The sequence below is a fragment of the Quercus robur genome, chromosome 2 (assembly GCF_932294415.1).
Source record: "Quercus robur chromosome 2, dhQueRobu3.1, whole genome shotgun sequence".
Classification (NCBI taxonomy): domain Eukaryota; kingdom Viridiplantae; phylum Streptophyta; class Magnoliopsida; order Fagales; family Fagaceae; genus Quercus; species Quercus robur.
In genome coordinates, this window is record NC_065535.1 from 49,426,968 (window position 1) to 49,454,425 (window position 27,458).

At 41.8% G+C, this 27,458-nt stretch overlaps 1 protein-coding gene across 4 annotated transcripts in view; it reads left to right on the plus strand.

Moving 5' to 3' along the window:
- The first annotated feature begins 19,065 nt into the window (after nt 1-19,065).
- The window catches only part of LOC126713856 (LEAF RUST 10 DISEASE-RESISTANCE LOCUS RECEPTOR-LIKE PROTEIN KINASE-like 2.5), an 88,775-nt gene continuing 80,382 nt past the window's right edge, over nt 19,066-27,458 (plus strand). For 3 of the 4 annotated variants that reach the window (XM_050413755.1, XM_050413754.1, XM_050413753.1), the window contains exon 1: nt 19,066-19,989. In XM_050413755.1, the coding sequence (XP_050269712.1) occupies nt 19,263-19,989 (727 nt within the window). In that variant the 5' untranslated portion in view covers nt 19,066-19,262. The remainder of the gene's footprint in view (nt 19,990-27,458) is intronic. The other variant, XM_050413757.1, reaches the window with a different exon arrangement.

The window sequence follows — 27,458 nt, forward strand, 5'->3', positions numbered from 1 at the left end:
TGCTATCAGAGCCTCATACTCTGATTCATTGTTGGTGGCGGGGAAGTCGAGACGGACCATACATTCAATGGTGTCTCCTTCGGGCAATAGCAGCACAATGCCAGCCCCTGCGGCTTGCCTGTTGGACGATCCGTCCGTATGTATACTCCATTGAGGGGACTCTGCTGCCCCCTTGTCTTCGTCATGGGTGAACTCAGCTATAAAGTCGGCGACAACCTGTCCCTTTATGGCGGTCCGCGGGCGATACTGAATGTCAAATTCGCTCAGCTCGATTGCCCATAATGCCAGTCGTCCCGCGGCCTCGGGGCTGCTCATTGCTCGCCATAAAGGCTTGTCAGTCAGGACGTTTACCGTATGAGCTTGGAAGTATGGTTTGAGCTTTCGGGCTGCCGTAACCAATGCGAAGGCAAGTTTTTCCATCGGCGGGTATCTTTCTTCGGCACCGTGAAGCGCTCGGCTTGCATTGTACACGGGCTTTTGCACTTTCTCTTCTTCTCTGACCAAAGCTGCGCTAACGGCTACGGGGGAGACGGCCAGATAGAGGAAAAGCTCTTCTCCCGGCTGCGACGGGCTCAACAACGGTGGGGAGGAGAGGTAAATCTTCAATTCTTCGAATGCTTGCTGGCATTCGTTGGTCCATTCGAAGGATTTTTTCAATGTTCGGAAGAAGGGCAAACACTTGTCCGTTGCTCTTGACACGAACCTGTTTAGTGCCGCTATTTTTCCATTGAGGCTTTGTACCTCCTTTACACTTCTTGGTGGTGCCATTTCCATAATGGCCTGGATCTTGTCCGGGTTCGCCTCGATTCCCCTTTGAGACACCATGAATCCTAAGAATTTTCCTGCCGTCACTCCAAAGGCGCATTTCCCTGGGTTGAGCTTCATGTTGTAGGAGCGGAGTGTATCAAATGTTTCTTTGAGATCTCCTAGATGATCTTCCTCCCTCCGGCTCTTGACTAGCATGTCGTCCACGTAGACCTGGACATTCCTCCCAATCTATTGCGCGAACATTTTGTTCATGAGCCTTTGGTACGTTGCGCCTGCGTTCTTCAGGCCGAAGGGCATGACCTTGTAACAGAATAGGCCTTGGCTGGTTACGAACGACGTTTTCTCCTGGTCGGCTTCGTGCATTCGGATTTGGTTGTATCCTGAGAAAGCGTCCATGAAGCTCAGCAACTGGTGTCAGGCCGTAGAGTCTACTAGGACATCGACCCTCGGGAGGGGGTAGCTATCCTTGGGGCAGGCCTTGTTAAGATCGGTGAAGTCCACACACATCCGCCATTTCCCGCTCGCTTTCTTCACCATTACTACATTTGCTAACCAGTCGGGATAGTATACTTCCCTAATGAAGCTCGCTTCCCGTAGCTTTCTGACTTCCTCTGCTATGGCTCGGTCTCGCTCGGGGGCAAACACCCTCCTCTTTTGTCTGACGGGTGAAAAGGCGGGCGACACATTCAACTTGTGCACCATGACTGAAGGATCTATTCCCGGCATATCTTCATGTCCCCATGCGAATACGTCTCGATTGCGTCTGAGGAAGGTTATGAGCTCCTGACGGACTGTGGGGTTAGTGAGCGTTCCAATTTTGGTCGTCCGGCCAGAATCGGAACTGTCAAGGGGTATCTCTTCTAACTTCTCAACCGGCTCCGTTACTGTCCGGTGCTCTTCTATGCTTAAAGCCTGAACCTGATCCTCCATTTCCATCATGGCTATGTAGCATTCGCGCGCGGCCATCTGGCTCCCGCGCAGCTCCCCTACTACGTAGTCAGTTGGGAACTTTATCATCAGGTGGTAGGTGGAGGTTACCGCCTTCCATGAGTTGAGCGTGGGTCGCCCGAGAATAGCGTTGTAGGCTGACGAGCAATCAACTACCAAGAATGTCACGTCCCTGGCTATCTGTTGGGGGTAATCACCCACAATTACGGATAAGGTGACCGCGCCCAGTGGGAATACTCGGCTCCCGCCGAAGCCAACAAGCGGGGCATTTGTTGGGATCAGTCGCCCCTTGTCGATCCTCATCTGCTGGAACGCGGTGTAGTATAAGATATCTGCTGAACTGCCATTGTCGATCAGCACCCGGTGCGTATTGTAATCCCCTACACGCAAGCTGACGACGAGTGCGTCGTCATGTGGATGGTGAAGGCGTCGCGCGTCTTCTTCCGAGAATCCGATTACGGGACCTTCTCTCCGTGTTATCTTCGGCACGACTCCCGTCAACTGAACATTTTGTATCATCCGAAGATAGGTCTTGCGGGCCTTCTTGGATGACCCGACGGCAGTCATTCCTCCCACGATCATCCTTATATCCCCAATTGGGGGCCTCGGTCGCTCATTATCCCGTCGGGGGTGTTGGTCATGTGCGGGGGGATCCGTTTTCTCCTTGCTAACGAATCTCTGCAGCTTTCCTTGTCTGATAAGGGCTTCAATCTGCTGCTTGAGGTCATAGCAATCAGCTGTGTCGTGGCCGTCGTCGCGGTGGAATCGGCAGTACTTATCTCGGGAACGTTTGTTGGGGTCACTCTTCAGCTTTCCCGGGAACGTCAGAGCCTCTTCGTCCTTAATTTGCATAAGGACTTGATCTATCGGGGCTGTTAGCGGAGTGAAGCTCGTAAACCTTCCTCCCAGGGGCTTAGGGCGTCTTTCGTCCCTTCGGTCTGCGGTTCTTGCCTTCTTTCTGCTTTGGTCCTGCCGATTGTCTTCCTGCCGTTCTCTTTTCCTAGGCCTCTCTTCCCGGGCTAACAGCACATCTTCAACGTTCATATACTTTGTGGCGCGATAAAGTACTTCTAACATGGTTTTTGGGTCGTTTTTGTATAGGGAAAACAAAAACTTGCCCTTCTTTAAGCCATTCGTGAATGCCGCGACAAGTATCTTGTCGTCAGCTTCGTCGATCGAGAGTGCCTCTTTGTTGAAGCGGGAGATGTAGGCTCTTAAAGTTTCGTCTTCTCGCTGCTTCATACTCATCAAGCAAGCCGTAGACTTCTTGTATCGATGGCCTCCAATAAAGTGTGCGGTAAACTGAGCGCTGAGTTCTTTGAAGGTGCTGATGGAGTTTGGTGCCAGTCGACTGAACCAAATTCTCGCTGCCCCCTTCAGCGTTGTAGGGAAGGCCCTACATATGATGGCGTCTGCTACTCCTTGAAGGTGCATTAGGGTCTTGAAGGTCTCCAGGTGGTCCAGTGGGTCCTTGACCTCGTCATAACTGTCTATCTGCGGCATGTGGAACTTACTTGGTAAAGGGTAGGAGTTGACGATGGCGGTGAATGGCGAGTCAGTTCGGTTGACAAGGTCGTCAAGGTCGCTTGATACTCGTCCCTTGAGAGCATTCATCATAACCTCCATTTGTTCCTTTATGGCTTGCATCTCCTCGATAACAAGTGGCGGAGTGGTTTCCGCGAGAGAGGGGATGCTTGTGTTCTGTCGTTCTGGTTTGCTCGGGGCGTTGCTGGCCTGGGGTCCTTCCCGGTTTCTCCTGTCGGCGCTGGTTCCTTCTTGATCTGCTCCTTGGTTGTTGGGAGCTGCATTTTTCTGTCTCAGTTGCTCTTCTAGGTCGTGGTTTTGTTTTGTGAGGCGCTCCACGGCGGTGGCGAGCGTCCTCACCTGTCTTTCAAGCGCAGTCGTAGGGGTTTCTTCTTCTTGAACGTCGTTGGTGGTCGCCATTGAGCGAGTGAGTACCATGTAACTCTTTTGTCTTGGAAGCGAGAATGTGCTAAAACGTTCCGCACAGACGGCGCCAACTGATGATGCCGAAAGTATGCCACCAGTGAGTCACACGTTCCTCGTATGTCGCCAATGGTACCTGCACAACGAAAAGGAGGAACCTAGCGGGGAGTACCGGTGTGGTACCGGCCAAATACCCTCCGAAGGTTAAGTTAGAACTATTCTCACTGCTCTAGAGTGCTAGAGAGGGTAAATTATGCGTACCTTGGGCCACGAGGGTGCTAAGGTTTTTATAGTAGCAAGGGTCATCCCTCTTTCCCTTGGAGTAGAAGTCCTTTCCTTATAGAAGTCCTTTTGGGCGTATTTTTCGGGATCCTTTCCTTATAGGAATCTCTCGAATATTCTCTAGCGTGGGAAACAAGACAACTCCTTACTCTTAGCGTGGGAAGCAAGTCAACTTATGCTCGGTCCGTCAGCCTCAATGTATTTCCTTCAGCTTTTTGGGCGTCACCTAGTGAGACCGTCAACCTTGGAGACCGTCATCTAAAACCGTCAGCTATCGCACCGTCTGCTTACGTATGGAAGATTGCACAAATCCGTCGATCTGAGGCTCTCCTCTTATCCTCATCAGTAGTAGTAGTTCACCTTTGTATATACTACCATAACCTCCTTGACCTAATTTGTTTCTAAATGAATTGGTGATTTTCTCAATCTCCGAAAAAGTATATTGATTGAGCGCAAGTGAGCCTTGATTTATTAAGAAAGCCTTGACATATTGATTGTCTTTTGTGTTCTTCTTGATCACTTTTATAATTGGGATTTGTTCTTTTCTAAAGCATGAAATTATATATATATATATATATATATATATATAGTCCCAATGCCAGCCGAAACACCTATATTAGAAAATTGACATTTAGTCATATCATTAATAACTATTACTTATAAAAAAAAACAAACAAACAAACAAAGAGATATTGTTTTTCGTGGGTTCTAGTTAGTTCAACTAGAAAAGTCTTTTATGATTTGAATAAAAGATTTAGGATTTAATCTCCACTTACACCAAAAATTAATTAGTGTATTGGTCTGATGATAAAAAATTATTATCAGAAATAGACGCTATACATTGAAACTATCTCAAAAAAATTATAAAAAAAAAAAAAAAAAAAAAGAAGAAGAAGAAGAAGATATTGCTTCCCAAGTACCTGTCGATTCTTCTCGAAATTTGGACAAGAACACAGGAATCATAGAACTCTCACACTTTATGGAAATGAACTTCTATTTATTAAATTTAGTATTCTTTATTACAAGGATCTTCTCTTAGAATGTTTATGCTCTCTTTCTTTTTGATATATTTTGTGTCGGTCTTTTCTCTTTCTTCTTTCTTCTCTTTTATATGAGCCATCTTCTTCTTTTTCGTTTTTTGTTCTTGTCTACCTAGATAACTTCTGGTCTGATTGAGCTCTTCTTTCTTGGTTTTTCATCATGAATGAAGACTTTTGTGGATTTTCTTACTATTCAAGTTTGTCTTTCAGCATTAAATGTGGTGGAGGAATAAACCAAATGGAGAGAAAACAGTATTGTGTGTGCATGACCCTCAACTCAATGATTTAGGACACTAAGCAAGATATGTGCCACAACTAATTTGTATCATGGGTTAATATTGATCCACAATGGGAAATTTGGACAAGAACATGTGAATCGTAGGACTCTCACACTATATGGAAATGAACTTCTATTTATTGAATTTAGTATTCTTTGTTACAAGGATCTTCTCTCAAAATGTTTATGCTACCTCGGAAAAGTGTAACTTCTCTAGGATTTATCTCAGTAGCTCAGATATGCCTCGGATACAGTCTCGACCCTAGGCTTGGAAGGCCATTGGTTCTGACCAATGATCCGAGGACCTTTGTTTATTATTAGAATGGGCTAGCCAATGCTAGGTTTGTTTCCTCCGTTTGGGCCAATGCTTAAAATAGGCCCAATGTTTATCCCATTATAATAAGGTCCAATATTCACCCCACTACAAGTATCCTATGTGGAGAACTAAGTAATTAGCTATTAAATTCCACAAAAGAGAATTAAGTCATTAGCTAGGAAACTACATGAAAGAATAGCTAATGAGATACACAATAAAATCTTACAACATTTTTATAATACTTATTTTTAATTGCACAATTTATTATTTTATTTTGACCTATGAGATATTGACACCTTAAATATAGTCTAAAAATTATCCCAAATAACAATTAAAATAGCCCAAACAATTTATTTTATTAGTAATTATTTATATTTCAAATATACAAAAATTATATATATATATATATATATATTATATAAACTTGGTAAAATTTTAATATGCATTTAGTTATACTTATTTGTAAATTGTTTACAATACATTATGATGATGCCGAAAATATCACCAATAGGTCACACAGCACTCGCGACTCAAAGCGAACCTGCACAACAAAATAACCGAAAACCTTAGAGAGCACCGGTGTGGTGCCGGCCAAATACTCTCCGAAGGTCAAGTTAGAACTATTCTCACAACTCTAGAGTGCTAGAGAGGGTAAATTATGTGTACCTTCTTTTGCGAGGGTATTGGGGATTTTATAGTAATAGATGATCGGCTATTCCTCCTTGGTATGGAAGTCTTTTCCTTATAGAACTCTACTTGAATCTTTTCGAGCGTGGTGAGCAAGGTTTTTCCTTGTAGAGGAGATCTACTTTCAGTGTGCATGTCTTCTAGAATCACCATTGTGCTCGGATTTCCATGTTGGGATTCTAGGGCGTTTTTAGGCAATGAGCGATAGAGACCTTAGATCAAGGGCCCTTACTGTGTCCTTTAGTGATGGGCCTTCAATGAGCGTTGGATCATCTCTACATCGGCCCAACAATTCCAATCCAGCAGGCCCATTACCACAGGCCCGTCAAGCTTATATTTTATCCTCTTCAGTTGCCCCCTTCACCCCAAGGGTCCGTCAGTTTAGAACAAAGGAACCATGGGGTGACGACCCTAAGGTAAGGGCGTGACGGATAATTTTTTATGACGGAATGAGACCAATAAGACTTAAAAAAGAGGTTTTAAGGTTATAGTTACAATGGGTTGACGGATTGATGCAAGCTAGGATGACAGTGCAAACGAGGAAACTGTCGACCATACCAACTACTGACACGTGTCGTAATTTGATTAATGATGATGACACGTGTCGTAATTTGATTGGGTTTTATCTCGGATCGAAGTGTCGCTTTGGCTTCCGTGCATCTCCCTTATAAATAAGGGAGTCTTCCTTCACATTTCTCCAATTTCAGCAAAAATTAACCTGTCAGAACTTATCCGTCATATTTTTTCAGAAGCTGAACCGTCTAGTGGCTTTAATCGTCAGTGCTATACTTCCTCGTTTCATTCATAAAATTGGTAAGTGTTCTTTTCAAGACCAATCTTGTTTTAATTTACCATACTATCCACACCCGTTATGAACATATAGACCCGTCAGAGTCTTAGGTTCTTGTCGTTTCCTATAGGAAATGTCTAGTGCGTCCAGTAATCAGTCGGTTGTTCGTGACGGGCTGGATTACGAGGAAGTATATCCATCCGGTCATAGAGAACAAGATAGTCCTGGTGATGATAGGAGTCCGTCCTCCTCCTCCTCATCCTTAACATATGAGGATACAAAGGTGGTTGAACAAGACGAGGGCTTTGATGACGGTGAGGAACAGATTGTTAGATCCGTCGTCGGTGCTGATGGGCTCAGGGAGTTCGTCATGCTACCAGAGTGGACGGTGAATTACTTCTCGTCCGTTATCAAAGAAAAGCACTTCAAAACATTTAGGGATAATTATCAAATTCCAGACAATATTTCCATCCGTCTACCCTATAAATCAGAGAGATGTTATTATGAAGGGGTAGAGGGTGTCGGGGTATATGAGCAAATGTTGAAGGTCGGACTCAGGTTCCCATTGAGTTCGCTTCACCGTGAGCTCCTCCGATATTTGGGATTATCCGTGAACCAGATTTCCTCTAATGCCTGGAGGGTCTTCATAGCGATGGAGATTCTGTACGGCGCAATGTCCGATGGCACCAAGAGGCTGACGGTTAGGGAGTTCCTTCATTGCTACCGTCCGGACAAAATTGATAGGTCTAGGGGAATATATAGCTTCGTTCCCAGGAGTCCACTATTGAAGGTCATCTATTACACGCCGGACTCAAATAGGGATTGGAAGAGCCGTTACTTCTTCCTAGAGGGTGACAGCTGGATGTGTCGTCCAGGGGATACGGATTACATGCCCATCGACACCACTTGGGGTATATTACACCCGTCTAGTATGGACCGTCCTAAAAATTTAACTTTATTTCATTATGTATGTTTTAAAACAATTTAACCGTCCTTCTTCCTTTGCAGTTAGACGACGCCCCCAAGTCGACATTAAGGAGTTCGCCTTCCTTGAGAAAATCTTCTCAAAGACCCAGCTGGAGGAAAGGACTTGGGCGAAGTTGGTGACACTTAAGACCATTCATTGGTATTGTGACTGACCAGAACCAACACCAGCTGCCGTCAAGTACGAGTCACAGATTAGAAGGCGTAAGTTCGTCACCCAATTTTTGATAAATTACGTATCTTATTTTGATAATTAGCAATCCCGTCCACGTTTTAGAAATGGACGACGCCAAGAGGAGAGCTTTGATTAGATCCAAAGCCGTAAAGAAGACCGGTGATGTTGCTCCCCTTGTGACGGGCCCAAGTAATCCGTCCGCCAAGAGGAAAACACAGCCCAAAGGGGATCGTCAGGCCAAGAAGGCCAAAGTGTCCTTGGAACCCGTTGTGGGACTTATGGCGGAGCCTCCGAAGATGACCACTCCAATCAAGCACGGGGTCGGGAAGGGCCTCATGAAGGGGCCGTCAAAGGATCAAGAGAAGTCGCCCGTCCTTCTTCGGGAGGATTCTAAGCATGCCTTAGAACAGATTTCCTCCATCATGTCGGCAGAGGATTATGAAGACCTAGGCAACCATTCAACAGAGGCCATGGGTGAGACGGGCCTTTTTGCTACTACACAGGTAAGACAGCCCGTCTACTTTACCAATGCTAATTACTACTTCTCTTTTTTTTTTTTTTTTTTTTTTTTTTTTTTTTTTTTTTTTTTTTTTTTCACTTCGTTTCATAACTACCATTATTACTATTTTTTAGGCAATGGTCATAATGAAGGGGCTGATGGGACGGTGCCTCAGCCATGAGACGACCTTCGATCGTGTACGGGCAAAAGCGGAGCAGACGGAGGACGAGCTTAATCAGTTGCGAAATTGGAAACCCAAGATGGAGAAAAAGCTTGAGCTTTCAGAGAAGGCAAGGAAAAGTCTTGAACAGGTGACGGAAGAGGCAAAGAAGACTCTTGAGAGTAAGGACAAGGAGATAGAAGAACTGAAAAATGAAGTCCGTCAGGCTAATGACGTCGCGGTTCGTGAGTACCGTGACTCCGACGCCTTGATTACTGAACTAGGTGACTCCTTCCATCAAGGTTTCGTGGATGCCATCCGTCAGGTCAAGCAAACTTATCCGGATTTGGACGTTTCAAAGTTCAAGGTCGAAGACCCAGCTTAGACATCCATCATACCTGTTGCTTCAGAGGATACAAATGACCTCTTTGCTGATGACGATGCCCTTGGTGACGTCGAGTCAGCACCAGCAAAAGTTGCACAAGCTCAACCTGATACGGAATCGGTCCCTCCGTCCGTCGTTAATGAGGACAAAGTTCAGTAGCTAGATTTTTCTTTTTATGTACTTGGAGAACAATTTTCATCCGTTGCGGATGATATGTAAACATTGCCTTTTAAGGGCCTATTTTTTGTTGAATGCTTCCGTTCACTCCGTTTTATATGCTGAATGTTTTAATTTTTTACTTGAATTCTGTTATTGTGGGACCTATTTACACCCGTCCACTTATTTGTTACTATTGGGTCCGGCATGTATGGGGATGGTTTTTGTCAGAAGAATTCATTTTTTGGAAACCCTTCCACCCCGTGACATTAAATTTTCGTCCGTCCATTTTTTGGACTGGCTTTTATATCCGTCCACATTGGACTAAACTTTTATCCTCTCGGGATGATTCGTCCGCTTTGTGGACATGTTTTGTCTTCGTCCTTTTTAGGCTTGAAGTCGTCATCCTTTAGGATGATATGTCCATCTTGTGGACTTATTTTCTATCCATCCATTTTGGACTTCCAATCGTCGTCCTCGTAGGATGATCCGTCCACTCTGTGGAGCTGTCTTGGACTTCAAATCGTCATCCACGTGGGATGATCCGTCCACTTTGTGGACTTATTTTGGATCCGTCCATTTTGACTTCAAATTGTCATCCTCATAGGATGATCCATCCACTTTGTGGATTTATTTTTGATCCGTCCATTTTGGACTTCAAATCGTCATCCTCGTAGGATGATCCGTCCATTTTGTAGACTTATTTTGGATCCATTCGTTTTGGACTTCAAATTGTCATCCTCGTAGGATGATCCGTCCACTTTGTGGATTTATTTCAGATCCGTCCCTTCTGGACTTCAAACTGTCATCCTCATAGGATGATCCGTCCACTTTGTGGATTTATTTTAGATCCGTCCATTTTAGACTTCAAATCGTCATCCTCGTGGGATGATCCGTCCACTTTGTGGATTTATTTTAGATTCGTCCATTTTGAACTTCAAATCGTCATCCTCGTGGGATGATCCGTCCACTTTGTGGATTTATTTTAGATCCGTCCATTTTGGACTTCAAATCGTCATCCTCGTGTGATGACCCGTCCACTTAGTGGATTTTATTTTGTATCCGTCCATTTGGGACTTTAAGTTGTCGTCATCCTTATAGGATGATCTGTCCACTTTGTGGACACAATAATAATAATAAAAAATCCATGTAGAAAATCCAAATTGTATATGATTATTCTTCTTAATAGAAATGCGTAAGGGAAAAGTACCTGCCCCCTTGGGCTTAAAAAGGCACGAATAGATTGTCGCAAAAATAGTTGAAAAAACTAATAATTAAAAAGCTTAAAATAAACTGGTCAATTGGGGGATCGTTGTTGTTCGCCGTGTTATTACTACTGGTAGTACTTTCTCAAGTGCTCGGCATTCCTTGGATGTGGTAGCTTCTTTCCGTCTAACGTCTCCAGGTGGTAGGTTCCTTTCCTTTGCCATGACATAACTCGGTAAGGTCCTTCCCAATTGGGGCCGAGCTTTCCCTGTGTAGGGTCTCTAGTTGCACCCATGACCTTCCTGAGTACGAGGTCTCCTACTTGGAAGTCTCTGTGTCGGACCCGAGAGTTGTAGTGTCTGGCCATGCAATCCTGGTATCTAGCGAGCCTTTGTTCCGCCGCCGACCTAATCTCGTCTATCAGGTCCAGCTGTAACCGCATTGCTTCGTCATTCTTGCTCTTGTCATGGTTGTGAACCCTGTAACTTGTGAGCCCAACTTCAACCGGGATGACCGCTTCGCTCCTGTACGTAAGTCGGAATGGCGTCTCTCCTGTTGGGGTCCTCGCCGTTGTCCTGTATGCCCATAGTATGCTCGGCAATTCTTCAGGCCATATGCCCTTTGCCCCCTCGAGCCGAGTCTTGATAATTTTAAGCAGGGATCGGTTTGTGACTTCAACCTGGTCATTAGCCTGAGGATGGGCGGGTGATGAGTAGTGGTTCTTTATCCCTAGCTGTGAGCAAAAATCCCGGAAGCAGTCGTTGTCGAACTGCCTCCCGTTATCCGAGACAAGAACTCTAGGAATACTAAACCTGCATATGATGCACCTCCAGACAAAACTTCTAATGTTCTTCTCCGTAATGGTGGCCAAAGCTTCCGCTTCTACCCATTTTGTAAAGTAGTTAATACCCACTACCAGGAATTTCAGCTATCGTACCACCGTTGGGAAAGGTCCCATAATGTCTAGTCCCCACTGAGCGAACGGCCATGGAGCCGTTATCGGGGTCAGATCTTTGGTTGGCTATCTGATAATATTGCTAAATCTTTGGCATTTGTCACAGCTTTTAACGTAAGCCTCAGCATCCTTCTGCATGGTTGGCCAGTAATACCTAACTCGGACCAGTTTGTTCACCAACGACCTCGATCCAGAATGGTTCCCGCAGATCCCTTCGTGTACCTCCCTCATTACGTAGTCTTCCTCTTCGGCACCCAGGCATCTTAGATATGGACGAGAGAAACTTCTTTTGTACAGGATGTCTTTTATCAAGAAGAACCTTGCGATCTGGACCTTCAGTTTTCTTGCAGCCTCCTTTCTGTCTGGCAGTACCCCGTTCTTCAAGTATGAAACTATCGGTGTGGTCCAGGTGCTTTCGGTGCATATCTCCTGCATGTTGCCAGGATCTATTAGTGGAGAAAGTTGAACAAAAGAAAGTACATTACCTGGGGTTATCATATGCTCTGCTGAAGCGGTTTTGGCTAGGCGGTCGGCGAGCTCATTTTCTCCCCTGGGGATTTGGATGATCTTGGCTTCTAGGTCATCAATTCTTGCCCTTACTTGATCAAGGTATCTCTTCATCCTTTCCCCCTTGCATTCATAATCTCCGTTCACTTGATTGGTCACGACCTGAGAGTCGCAGTAAATGACTGCACTCACGGCTCCTGCGGCTTTGGCTAGGTCGAGGCCTGCTACCACTGCTTCGTATTCTGCTTCATTGTTGGTGGTGGGGAAGTCAAGACGGACCATACATTCAATCCTATCTCCTTCAGGTGACAGCAGTACAATGCCGGCCCCCCCGACTCATCTATTGGATGATCTGTCGGTATATATGCTCTATTGAGGGGACTCTTCTACCCCCTTGTCTTCGTCACGAGTAAATTCTGCTATGAAGTCGGCTACGATCTATCCTTTAATGGTTGTACGTGGGCGGTACTTGATATCAAATTTGCTCAACTCTATTGCCCACAACGTTAGTCGACCTGCAGCTTCAGGATTGCTCAATGCCCTTCGCAAGGGCTTGTCGGTCATTACGTTTACCGTATGGGCTTGAAAGTAGGGCTTGAACTTACGAGCCGCCATGACTAGTGCAAAGGCGAGTTTCTCCATAGGTGTGTATCTTTCTTCGGCATCGAGGAGCGCCCAGTTGGCGTAGTATACGGGCTTCTGTACCCCGTCCTCTTCTCTGATTAAGGCCGCGCTGACTGCGACAGGGGAGACAGCCAAGTAGAGGAAGAGTTCTTCACCTGGTTGCGAGGGGCTTAGCAGAGGTGGTGAAGATAGATAGCCTTTTAACTCCTCGAATGCTCGCTGACACTCGTCCGTCCACTGGAAAGACTTCTTTAACGTGCGAAAGAAGGGCAAACACTTGTCTGTGGCTCACGACACGAATCTATTTAATGCCGCTACCTTGCCGTTAAGGCTTTGTACTTCCTTCACATTTCTCGGGGGAGCTATCTCTATTATGGCTCGAATTTTGTCCGGGTTAGCCTCAATCCCCCTTTGAGATACCATGAATCCTAGGAATTTTCCTGCTGTTACACCGAAGGCGCACTTTCCCAGATTGAGCTTCATGTTATAGGATCGAAGCGTGCCGAATGTTTCTCTAAGATCTTTCAGGTGGTCTTCCTCTTTTCGGCTCTTCACTAGCATGTCATCGACATAGACCTAGACATTCCTCCCTATTTGCTGTGCGAACATCTTGTTCATCAGCCTTTGGTATGTTGCGCCCGCATTTTTTAGGCCGAATGGCATTACTTTGTAGTAGAAGAGGCCTTGACTGGTCACAAACGAAGTCTTCTCTTGATTAGCTTCGTGCATGCAGATCTGGTTATAACTTGAGAAAGCGTCCATGAAGCTTAGTAACTGGTGTTGAGCCGTCGAGTTTACTAGGACGTCGACCCTTGGAAGGGGATAGCTATCTTTGAGGCACGCTTTGTTAAGATCGGTGAAGTCCACGCACATCTGTCACTTGCCGTTTTCTTTTTTAACCATTGCTACATTCGCCAGCCAATCGGGATAGTAGACTTCCCTAATGAAGCTTGCCTCTTGTAGTTTGCGGACTTCTTCCGCAATTGCTTGGTCTTGTTCTGGGGCGAACACTCTCTTCTTCTGTCGGACGGGTGAAAAGGAAGGCAACACATTTAATTTGTGTACCATGACTGAGGGATCTATTCTTGGCATGTCATCATGACTCCAAGCGAACACGCCTTGATTGCTCCTTAAGAAAGTTATGAGCTCCTGACGGATTGCAGGGTTAGCGAGCGTCCCAATCTTGGTTGTTCGATCTGGATTGGAGCTGTCAAGAGTTATCTCCTCTAGCTTCTCTGTTGGTTCCGTCACTGTTCGGTGCTCTTCTATGTTCAAGGCCTGGATTTGGTCTTCCATCTCCATCATGGCCACATAGCATTCCCGTGCGGCCATTTGACTTCCGCAAAGCTCTCCTACTCCATAATCCGTAGGAAATTTGATCATCAGGTGGTAAGTTGAGGTTACCACCTTCCACGAGTTGACCGCGCCCAAAGGGAATACCCGGCTTCCTCCGAAACCAACGAGTGGGGCGTTCGTCGACATTAATCGCTCCTTGTCCACCCTCATTTGCTGGAACGCCAGATAATACAAGATGTCGGCTGAGCTGCCGTTGTCGACCAACACCCGGTGCATGTTGTAGTCTCCTACCCGCATGCTGACGACGAGAGCATCGTCATGTGGATGGTGCAGGTGTCGTGCATCTTCTTCTGAGAACCTGATAATGGGGCCTTATCTCCTTGTTATCTTCGGCACGGTGCCCGTCAGCTGAACGCTCTGTACCATCCGGAGGTACGTTTTGCGAGCCTTTTTTGAACACCCAGCTGCAGCTGTTCCTCCGACTATCATCCTTATGTCCCCTATGGGGGGTCTTGGTCACTCGTTCTCTCTCCGGGGGTGCTATTCTTGTGGGGGTGGATCTGTTCTCTCCTTGCTGACGAACTTTTGCAGCTTTCCTTGTCGGATAAGGGCTTCAATCTGCTGCTTCAAGTCATAGCAATCGGCTGTGTCGTGACCATGGTCACGGTGGAAGCGGCAATATTTGTCCCTAGATCATTTGTTGGGATCACTCTTCAGCTTTCTAAGGAACGTCAGGACCCCTTCGTCCTTTATTTGCATTAGGACTTGGTCTATCAGGGTGGTTAATGGGATGAAACTTGTGAATCTTTCCCCCATGGGTTTAGGGCATCTCTCCTCCCTTCGGTCTCCTACCCTGCCTTTCTTCTGCCCCTGGTCCTGTCGGGTGTCTTCTTGCCTCTCTCTTTTCTTGGGCCTCTCTTCTCGGGCCAACAGCGCGTTTTCAGCGTTCATATATTTGGTGGCCCTGTAAAGCACCTCTAACATGGTCTTTGGGTCGTTTTTGTATAGGGAGAACAAAAACTTACCCCCCTTCAGCCCATTCGTGAATGCTGCTACAAGTATCTTGTCATCAACTTCGTCGATCGAGAGCGCCTCTTTATTGAAGCGGGATATGTAGGCCCTTAATGTCTCCTCCTCTTGCTGCTTGATATTCATTAAACAAGCTGTGGACTTCTTATACCGATGTCCTCCGATGAAGTGCGAAGTAAATTGAGCGCTCAGCTCCTTGAAGGTGCTGATGGAGTTGAGTGCTAGCTGGCTGAACCAAATCCTTGCTGCGCCCTTTAGGGTTGTAGGAAAGGCCCTGTACATAATTGCGTCTGCCACTCCTTGAAGGTGCATCAGGGTCTTGAAGGTCTCTAGGTGATCTGGAGGGTCCTTGACCCCGTCATAACTATCCATATGTGGCATGCGGAACTTACTTGGCAGGGGGAAGGAGTTGACGGTGGTCATAAATGGTGAGTTAGTCCGGTTGACAAGGTCGTCAAGATCACTGAACACTCGTCCCTTGAGAGCGTTCATCATCACTTCCATCTGTTCCTTTATCGCCTGCATCTCCGTGATGATGGGTGGTGGAGCCGTATCTGCAAGAGAAGGAAGGCTCGTGTCCCGTCGTTCTGGTCTACTTGGGGCGTTGCTAGCCTGTGGTCCTTCTTGATTCCTCCTTTCAGCGCTGGTCCCTTTTTGATCTTCTCCTTGGTTATTGGGGGCCACATTTTTCTGGTTCAGCTGCTCTTCCAGGTCGTGGTTTTGTTTGGTGAGACGCTCCACAGCTGTGGCGAGCGTCCTGACCTGTCTCTCAAGAGCAGTCGTGGGGGCTTCTTCTTCTTGAACGTCGTTAGTGGTCGCCACTGAGCGAGTGAGTATCATGTAACTCTTTTGTCTAGGAAGCGATAATGTGCTATGTTTCCCACAGACGGCGCCAACTGATGATGCCGAAAATATCACTAATAGGTTACACAGCACTCGCGACTCAAAGCGAACCTGCACAACAAAATAACCGAAGACCTTAGAGAGCACCGGTGTGGTGCTGGCCAAATACTCTCCGAAGGTCAAGTTAGAACTATTCTCACAACTCTAGAGTGCTAGAGAGGGTAAATTATGCGTACCTTCTTTTGCGAGAGTATTGGGGATTTTATAGTAGTAAATGATCGGCTATTCCTCCTTGGTGTGGAAGTCTTTTCCTTATAGAACTCTACTTGAATCTTTCCAAGCGTGGTGAGCAAGGTTTTTCCTTGTAGAGAAGATCTACTTTTAGTGTGCGTGTCTTCTAGAATCACCCTTGTGCTTGGATTTCTGTATTGGGATTCTAGGGCATTTTTAGGCAATGAGCGATAGAGACCTTAGATCAAGGGCCCTTACTGTGTCCTTTAGCGATGGGCCTTCAATGAGCGTTGGATCATCTCTACATCGGCCCAACAATTCCAATCCGGCAGGCCCATTACCACAGGCCCGTCAGGCTTATATTTTATCCTCTTCACATTACAATAACTAGTTCAAGCATAAAGTGGAGCGTATGTTAGTATATGTAAAGCAAAGCATTCAATATATGTATATGTAGATGTTTGCGTATATTCTAAATGGAGAGTAAATTCAAAGCAGTCTTGGTGTAAAAGGCTATTTTATACTCTATGACACATCAGATTTTTACACAAAGAAAAATAGAGCATGACACACACTATAAATATTTGGAAATTAAAATCCAACTAAGCTGAAAGGTAAAACCGAATCTCACAATGCAAAGCCGTTGGAGAGGGTGCCGATGACATAGCCAAAGTCTAACAGGTGCCATTAGATAGCATCAATGAGCTAAAATGTGTTACAGAGACTCTCTGTGCAATTCTGTTCATAATACCGTATGTTGTAGCCTCAAACACAAAGAAGTCCAAATTTTGAAACAGTAAAATGCGTTAGGGTCATATTTTCTATGTTTTGGCTTATCCTTTGACAAAACACACTTCACTTGTAATTGGGTAGATCTAAGTTGAGTTTAATGTATCAAGAAGTATGTTGCTCAAATACAAAAGTGGTATCATTAAAGACATGAAAGATTGATCCAAGAAACAAGTGAAGAAAAATAGTTTCAATAATTCTCGACACTAGGGTCGACACTAACATCTATCAAGAATTGATGGTGAAGCTCGACACAAAGACACAAAGATTCAATTAGAGAACTCAAACACTATGTGAGAAGCTACTGCGTTTATGCACCTTAAGGTTTTGTAATCAAGTGCTTCCAAATCTTCAACATGCTTTGAAGTGAAGAACTTTGCAGCCAATAACAATCAATCAATTGCTTGGAGTTAGTCACGTATTCAGATCTGTGCATGCGAAAAAGTCTTCTACAATAGCAAGTCCAATTAGGGATTGGTGTAAAGGTTCAACTATAGGTTGGTATTTTGGGATAGTCTAGGATAGTGGTAAGATTCCTTATTCTTGTAACCACTTGTTCTTAATTAGTGGATTCTTGAAAGTGATGACCTGAAATTCACCTGATGGGGGTTTTTGGCTTGCGAAAGGTTTTTTCCATTCGTTAACAAATCACCGTGTCATTAATTTCCGCTGCATATTATTTTAGTTGGTGATTTGTTAGTGCCTCCACGAATTGCAGATAATTTGACATAATTAATCAACTTAGGTAATTAAATTAATTAACTGGGGTCAATCTATAACCCAACAAAATGTTCTATGGTTTGTGTTTGTAATGGCCCTAATGGTCTGTTTGGATTGAGGGGGAGGGAGGGAGTGAAAGTTAAGTATAGCAGAATTAGCCCAAAATTAACATATTTTCAGCCAACTCTACTCTACTCCCCTCCACTCTCCCCCCTCACTCCTCAATCCAAATAGGCCATAAGTTTTGCATCTTCATGTTAACACAGGATCATGGGTTTTGTTAATGATCTTTACTTTTAGCTCACAATTTTCGTAAAAATATTGATATTGTTTTGTGGGGATTGGATTGTGTTGGTTTTTGCTGAGTAAGGTGAAACTATTGGTTTGGGTTTGTTATGTTATGGCTAGTAGGCTACCCATGTATTTCAGTTGGTTTTCAGCTTATTTCGATTTTAATTTTTTTTTATTATATTACATTAAGTATTTATTAGAGTAGAGTTGTGTGTGAATCATACTCTTTTTTTATTTTTTTTCTTTTTTTTTTCTTTTTGCACAAAAATCGGGTGTCACGTTGTTATTGGAGGCGGTAAATGTAGACCCTATGATGGGTTTAATTTAATCTCTTGTACATGACCATAAATTCAGCAAATTGAACCACCAGATAGGTTGGAGAACAAAATTGGAAGCCTAAAAGTCTTTGGGTTCATGGTTTGTAAGTCAAGTCTCTTCACATAGTTTTTTGACCACGGTTGCCGTGTTTGTTCAATCCCTTCGGCTGGAAAAAGATCTAATGAAATAGGACTCTTCACATGGTATATATATATATATACACACACTATGGGAGCTACACGTTCACATCCAAATGTTGATGAGTCACGACACCTAATCTGGACCAAATTACGCACGGCGCATTGAATACGGAAAGCTTTTCTAGTCATTATCTGATTAATTAAAATATCCTTTGCGACTTTGTCCGCTATTTTAATTTGATTAATATTAAGGGTATGTTTGAGATTTGTTTATTTTATTAAAATTGAAATTTTTTTGTTGTAAGTACTATAAATGAAGGTAAAAGTTAACTGAAATAGTACAGTAGGACCCATGAATAATACTAAAAAGTGCAATGGAGCCTATAAATAATAGCAAAAATAAGCTAAATAATAAGATAAGTTGGCAAAATTAATTAATCATGCCAAACGGACGCTAAATGAGCACATTTTTGTTGGTCTTTCGCTTTCATTATATATATATATATATATATGTATGTATGTCTTAGTCTGAACAATAGCAGAGTTTAGTAGACTACAACTTGGTAGGGACATGATATTCGATGAGAAGAAAATGCATTTATTTTGTGTAGCGAAAGGCTTTCATCTAAACTCACTTTTATATTAATTAACCATAATCACACATGCAACAAAAATTGGTTGGGGCATGGAGTCTTAAAGAAGTTGTAATTAAGTCAACTAAACGTCCAATGTGATTCCTTCTCTCTCTTTCCACACAAATTTTTTTTGTTTTATTGGTTGGACGTTATGTTCTCCTGTTAACACTCACTCAATTATGTTTCGTTTATTTTCCTTAGTACAATAGATTACCCATAATCACTACCTACCTTCTTCTTCTTTTTTTGAGTTTATCTCTGGAAATGAATTCGTGGGTTCTCTCATCGTCTCCTTTTCTTGTTTCTTTAATTTTCATATTCTTCTTTTTCATCAAGATTCCTCTATCTTTATGCGATGAAGATATGTACAAGAGCTGTAGCAATATGTTCAACTGTGGAAAGTTGAATAACATTGGTTTTCCTTTTTGGGGAGATAACCGACCAAGTAGTTGTGGCTATCCTGGACTAAAGCTCAATTGCCAGGGAAGTGTTGCTACCATAAAGATTATGAACGTGACGTACCAAGTGTTAGGTGTCAATCCCAAGGCCCAAATACTCAAGATTACGAGAGAGGACTTCTCGGCAGGGATTTGTTCACCAGAGTTCGTGAATTCCACCCTCGATCCTACACTATTGGATTTTGGCATTGGTTTACAGAATCTTACAATAGTCTATGGCTGTGATTTTTCTTTGACACCTTTCCTAGGCCTCGGACAATTCAATTGCCAAATAAATGGTTTTGCGCACATCAAATGGGGAGCTGATGGGCCTGGGGAATGTAAAGAAAGCGTAGTTGTTCCTGTTCCAGTTCAGTTCGGTCCGTGGACAGGAATAGAAATAGATCAGTCAAAATTAGAGGAAGCCATTAGAGAAGGATTTGATGTAAAATGGAAGGTGGATACAGCGGCATGTCTTAATTGCACGGCATACAAGGGAGTATGTGGTTATGACCTGAAGCGGAATCAGTCAACGTGCTATTATTCCTCACCAGGTACGTATTCCACTCGTGTCAATAATCGATTTGCATCCTCACAATTTATCATCTCAAATGGACAACACAGCACCACTACTTATGTTATTCATCCCATAAGCGATGACCAAATCATTCTATTCATTTTTGTTATCCTCTTAATTAGTCTCAATAGATTGATTTGCAATATAGATAATTTTTTACGGGAGAACTTTTGGGGTTGGGTCTGATAACTAATACTCTGGAATTTTATAGATTAGTAGTAGTAATAGCATGTTGAAAGTTGAAACACAACATTTAAAATCTTAAGCTAGTAGGATAAACCCAGAAATTTTAAGTCAGCAGTCACTCTTTTACCTTACATGTTTGAATATTTTGGCAAAAACAATATTCCTCTATGCCCCAAAAATATCTTTAATTTGGTCTTCAAATTCCCCCCCCCCCCCCCTTTTTTCCTACGTGGATAATTGATTATAAGTAAAATGACGGCAGAAGCTAAAATGACAACAAATTATAAACTATAAAGACTGAAATGAAAGCTATAAAATGTTGAGGACCAAATTAAAAATAAAGCTAAAATCCTTGGTGATATACAAGTAGAAGTGGTCAATTGATACAATAGTAGGTAGATTTGAAGAGTTCGTGTGATGTATTGTGCTAATTTTGCTATTAGATTGTACTATCTTTGTCTTAGTGTACTATCCATTTATTCTTATTACTTCTTTCTTTTTTTTCATAATATGTAAAACTTTTATTGAACCAGAAAACTATACAACTTAGGAGGAGCCCATATTAGAACCAAAGCAATGCTCCTGAAAGATGACATCAACAAAAGCTTGGGGGCCTGAACTTAAATCAAAGAAACCAAAAGCCTATTCTTCAAAGACCACCTAGCCAAAACATGAGGAGATTTATTAGCTTCCCTACTAAACCAATTGAAAATACATACACTAAAAGCCTCCGCTAGATTACTAACTATATATCTCCAGCTTATAATCCTCCAGGACAACTCTAACCCAGCCCCTGAAACGCCTCTATGCAAGCTTTGGTATCACTTTCCATAATTATTCTCTCCAAGTTCTGGGTTTTGGCTAGCTGCACTGCCCATAGTATTGCTTCGACCCCTACTTAGAGAGGGATAATGGTATCGGCTTCTTTAGATGCTGCCGAAACCATTGTCCCTCTCCAAACTCTAGCGACCACCGCAACAATTGAGAACTCTTTGCCCACTGCAATGTTGTAATTAAATTTCACGTCCTTTTGGCGGATGAGACCATTTGCTGTGGATTTTTAAGACAGAATTGTTATGTGGGATCTCACTTCTCCAGTCGTGTTCTTTTTTTAGCAAGCATAGATTCCCAACTAGGCTATCAATCTCAAAAGTCTTCTTTTCAAACAACACCTAGTTCCTATTTTTCCAAATCAATTCTAGTATTATGGCTCCAGACAAAGTAAAAGCTTCCTTACGTTCCATATTCAAACCAAATATCATTGGTGGATCTAAAATCCATATATAAGACCTTCCCAACTTTGAAAGAATATAGCATCAGTTTTAACTTTCCACTCACTTCCAAACCATAATGCCCTTGCGACTTGACTATTCCAAAAAAAGATGAATGGGGGATTCAATTTTGTGGTCACATTAAACATAAGAAGTTTCTTCAATGAGACATAGCCTGCTCAATCTATCCCTTGTGGGAGGGGCAACCACTGTTGTATGCCAGAGGTGCATTTTTCAACCATGTCATGGAGCTTCGACTTCCAAATTTTCTTTAAGACTGGGTGGTGAGGGGCTACGTTACCATCCATTGTTAATTCTCTATAAACTGATTTGACAGTCAATCTCCTTAACTACTTCTTATCCAGGTCCATCCATCCAATTGGGCACTATTCCATCTAGGTGTGTTCAATATGGCTTTAACAGAGGCTTCATCAAAATAAAATTTCAGCTTTGCCACATCCCAACCTATTTTATCTTGATTCGTTACTTGAGAAACCACTAAGCATTAGGTCTCCCCATGGCCTCTTCGAGGCTTAGGAATGAAATCTGTAACATCTAGGATCCATGGCTCATCCCAAACCCAAATGCTATAACTATTTCCTATTCGTCTGCTTGCACCTTTTGCCATACGGGGTTTAATAGCTTCCAGGCCTCTCTAAACCAAGATGCATTTTTTGTTGGACCAGAATTTAGCCAATTATTGTGAACTCTATACTTGGCTCTTAGAATTTTGACACAAAAACTATCTCTATTGGAAAGAACCCACCAATCTAGCTTTGCCATAACGGCCATGTTAAAACTTTCAAAAGACTTAAAGCCCAACTCACCATCATGCAATGTTAACATAACTCATTCCAGGAAATAGGAGTAAAATACCTGACAATTCCAAGCTAATAGACAGACCAGACCATCTACAGTATATTTCCAAGCAGCCCATCAGAGACTCAATCTCAGCTACCTTTGCTTTACAAAATAGCATAACATCATCTGTGCACGTATAGTAATTTGGATATTCTTGGGGTCTTACTGCTAGGGTTGTTCAAGCCACCCGCAAACCAAATCCACCCGCCAAATCCTCAAAAACCCAAGCAACCTTACCCAACTGTAAATACATCAAATTTGGCAATTTTAAACCATTTCAATGACCTTTCCGACTAGATGCAACGGAGTTCGGCTACCAACATAGCTAGATCCGGTGGAGATTCGTTAGATTTAGTAGGAATTCACTACGAGTTCTTTGCCAAATTTGGTGGAAATCTCTCCAAATTCAACAAGATCTCCACCAGATCTGGTGAGATCTCACAAGATCTTAGACGAGTCTCGCCAGATCTTATGAGATCTCTCCACTCCTACTTTTTCAACGATTTTGGGCTTCACCTAAAGTTGACCACCGTCCAAGGATTACCCAATCCATTCGACCCAATACCCTACAGATCAACTACAGGTCTGGAAGTTCTCCACCCGATCTAATTGGGTTAGTTTTGGGTTAGGGACAAACCCAACCTGTGGACAACCCTACCTACTACAATCTGAACTCCGCTGATATTACCTCTATCCAATTCTCTATTAATAAGCCTACAAAGAATTTCATGGCATAAGATGAACAAAGAAAGGGAGATGGGGTCTCCTTATCTAATGCCCCTTGATGAAGTAATAACAGGCCCTTTACTTCCATTAAGCAGAAGGATGAATGTAATCATTGCTACACAATGTTGAATTGAGGAAATTAACTTCTAACTGAAACCTAGTTGTGGAGGACAACCTAGATGAATTCTCATTCCAATTTGTCATAAGCTTTTTGGAAATCCAATTTAAACCCCATATAAATTGAAACTGTGAACCACTTTTTGAGCTAAGACCACATTCTCTGATATCCACTTGTCAGGCACAAAAACAACTTGGCTAGGATCTATAATCCTAGGTAACAAAGGTCTCAACCTCTTCACTATAATTTTAAAAATTATTTTGTAATAAAAATTACATAAAATAATTGGCCTAAACTAATTGAAATTGCATGCACTTTAGGTCATGGGGATTAAATTAAGGAAGGTATGATTTGATTTCCTTAATATCCAGCCATCCCATTCTATTAGGTCATGGGGGAATGTTAGTTGTTCATAGTGATGGAGGGGTGGATGGGGTTTTGGTTGGTTTGGGTTGCTAAAGTATAGAGAGGTTCTTTGGTAAGGACAAAGTCAAGATTTCTATTTGAGGGGTCAAATTAAGAACTATATTATTATTTTTTTATGATGATCCAAATTAGCACCCATTTATTAACAAAATATCAACAAATTAATAAAAAACACAAAATAACTATTTCTTAAAAATTTGCAATGTAATTATCTATCAAAATAAATTTTGATGTTCTTTTAATTCTCAAAAATCGTAAATGATTAATTCCGTAAAAAATGTTGCAAAATTTTATATTTCAATGTATAAAATCAAAGAGTGTTTTGATAATATTCATGGTTTGCAAATACTCATTCAATAGTTGTAGTGGAAATTGGAAGATTAAGTATAAGCTCAAATGTATAACCACTCTATTAAAAAATTAGTAGGCTACTAATTTTCTAGTCCTTATTAGCCATTGACAAAATTAAAAAATATTTAACAACTTTTAGAAGCCAAATGTCAAATTACATTATGCTTAAATGGTGAAATCTATTTTCAATAGTAGTTTTGCATGATTTATGAATCTTGTTGCTAAAACTTGTTTAAGCATAAAAAATATCTAATCAAAATAGTGCTCAACTATAAAGTCCACTAGGTGGAACTAGCTAATTGAATAACACTCAAATCTCAAGATTTCAAATTTTTTTAAATAGTCCTAAATAAGCAATCAACCAAAGTGTCGTACCAATATTTTTTTTTTTTCCAACAAAGATTTTTTAAGGGATTTTTTTTATTAGTAAAAAAAATTGAAATTTTTTGAAAGGGACAACAAACCACAAATATGAATTAGATGACCATTTTAATTAATTTTGAGTTTTTTTGGATTAGATGACTATTTTGTTTATTTATTTATTTATTTATTTATTTTGTTTCAATTTTAATGGGCCATATGAATTTTTAACCAAAAAATTCAATAATATTTATAAATATCATATATTAAGTGGGGAAAAAACATTTAAAAAATCCAAGGGGAGGCCATGGCCCTCGGTGGCCTAAGGGTACCTTCGTGTCTTTGTCCTTGTTCTTTGGGTCCATTTTTTTGGTACGTATCAATCATCATAAAACATTTTAGAGCATTTCCAGAGAGCAACAAAATAAACGAAAATTAACATGAGTGCAAGCGCATCAACACACAATCTTTTTCCCTTTTGGGGAGCCTATATAAGCGTTACTAGGCGAAGAACCTTTGCGATCCTTTTTCTTAATGCGTAAACGTATAGTTGACAGTTTACCAAAAAAAAAAAAAAAAAACGTATAGTTGACAAAACTGGTAATTAGTATAGATGGTCATGCGACTTGAGAATTTGTCGGCATGGGATTCCATTCTGCTACATGCGGTACTAATTGTGCTGGATGTGACCCCCGTATTAGGTACATCGATCGGGTTCAATTGATTTTTTTTCTTTTTTAGTCATAAAGCTTTCACCATATAGGTTTCGTTTGGTATACGTTTATCATCTTTTTCCACAATCATTTTTCTTCGTCTTCCACTTCATATTCCAAGCATTTAAAAGTCATACTTTTATGTATGATAATTAGAGTGAATGAATGGTCAGCGATTAGGTAGGTGGAGAATGGTTAATAGCCACATGTTGATACAGTTATACTGAAAAGGAAGTGTGGCATTGCTTGTAGTTGTAGTGAAAGGTTTTATGGTTTGCTCACTCACATATATGATATGGGTAGAGTATCCCAATGACTAATAAATCATATATATTATGATTCAGTTGTAATATCGCCTTTGTTTAAGTCCTAAACTCCCCGTATTTGATCAAGTCACTCATTTCCATTTCTTAAATTTTTCCTCCAACAACCAAATTCACATTAGGTAAAAAGAATCCTTTCTCCTCCACCCTCTTGACTGGAAATGAATTTCGAGCTTCACTCTTCGTTTGCCATTTTATTCTTCTCTATGCCGTGATGTTGGTTTCGATCAAGATTCATTCAGCATCATTCTACAAGTTGTGGTGTGTATATATATATATCCGAAGCTAAGAAAATCCAATTAAATTTCTAAATTGGATTTCAAAGCATCTTTAATTTGGTGAAGATATTTACTACTCATTTAGAAAAAAGAAAAAAAAAATGTTTGTTCATTTTTATATTAAAGGTAACACCACATTCAAGGATAATTATTATTTTTAAAATATAAAAATTTTACAAAAAGTTCTTAATTTTGGTGAAGTTATTAGCTACTCATTGCAATAAATGAAGAGTTTGTTTATTTTACATTAAAAGTATTCTTAGAGGTTTTTTTTTTTTTTAAGAATCAACAAAATAAAAGATTTAGTGATGATAACTTAGTGAACCAATATTAAGCTGGTGAGATTGTCCCTTTAAGGACACCTAAGTGGTGGGTTCCATGGGTATTAAACTCAGACTAAACTGGGATTAATAACTTAGTGAACCAATGTTAATTCTATCTGATTATTTAATTGAACCACTTATGCAATTAAACCAATAAAATTCAATGGGTTTTTTTGCAACTCAAACGAGTTGTATTGACCTAGTTGGTGTAATACTAAGCAAAATTGCCTTTATAGATCCTGCAGTATTTATTTTTTTTACTTTATTTTAATGAAGATAGAAAGCAATACAATTTTCTAAATAATTGAAACAAATGGTTTTATTATGAGGTTGATGCTAGACTTTTCAATGAGATAGTGTGGTGATACAGCCCACAACGGCTTTTGGGCTCATTGGGCCTGGATCTCCAATTAATTTGTATGCTGCTTATAGGGTATAACTTACAACAAGAGATCCCAAGAGAAACCCTTTTTTTTTTAGAAATCCCAAGAGAAACTTGATTAGACAATGGGGGTAATAGACGTTTAAAAATAATTTATGGCTAAGAATCCGACCACTCGAGGAGGATTTCAGGTAGCTAAGGTGCCCCTTAGGTGTCTCGAGTTACGTCACCTTCCCCAGATATCAACTAGTGTTTTCCTTCTGCTCTCCCATCTTTCTCTCCCAAAAACAATGTTCCAACCCCTTCGTCTAACTCATTCCTTCATTTTTATACCTTTCTGTTTGTGAACTCGTAATGATGAGAGAATATCCTGCTGACATGTGGGTCCCTCCAATGCTTGGGTGGTCCATTGAGTCTAGGCTACTATTCTAATGTTTCTAACCTTATGTTAGGGGTGGGTCCCATTCTTCTGCTACTGAAATGACTTTCTTGTAACTTGAGCCTAACGACAAACCATATGCTTGGCTGGCGGACTCTCCCAAGGCATTATTTCCCTTCCTTAGGGGGACAGAAGAGGATTGTTCAAATACCGTAAAGGATGCAATGGTCTAGGTAATTCTACTCAGTAATTCAGTTTGGGACATGTACGTGCAAGTTAGATTTATGAACTTGTATGAAAAGTGGATAAGCTATCTAACAATACATTTTGATGAAAAAGCTCGAAAGTGATAAAAATGAAAGCTTTAACATCATAAAATCGAGAGAAAAAGAAAGCATTGCAAGGAAAGTAAAGAAAACAAAGAATGTAGATGGAAAACCTTTAAGAAGGGATGAAAAACCACGGGTGAGCAAGGGGGAATTTCCCTTACTCTTTCAAGCTTTCTGTGAAAGATGGAAGTTTTTCTTGTACAATGATGGTGTTCTTCCTAAAAGAGAGGCATTTTCTCTACCTCACTTCCTTACAAACTTTCTACTCTTTTCTCTAATGTTCTCTCCTGGTTCTTTTGCCCTAATGGTCCTGCAACATGTTCCTCTTATAGTCTGAGGAATGTTGCCAAGTACAAAAGACAGGTGTCAAACCATGATTCCTCCATGTGAATCCTAATACAACTACTGTACTATGTAGTG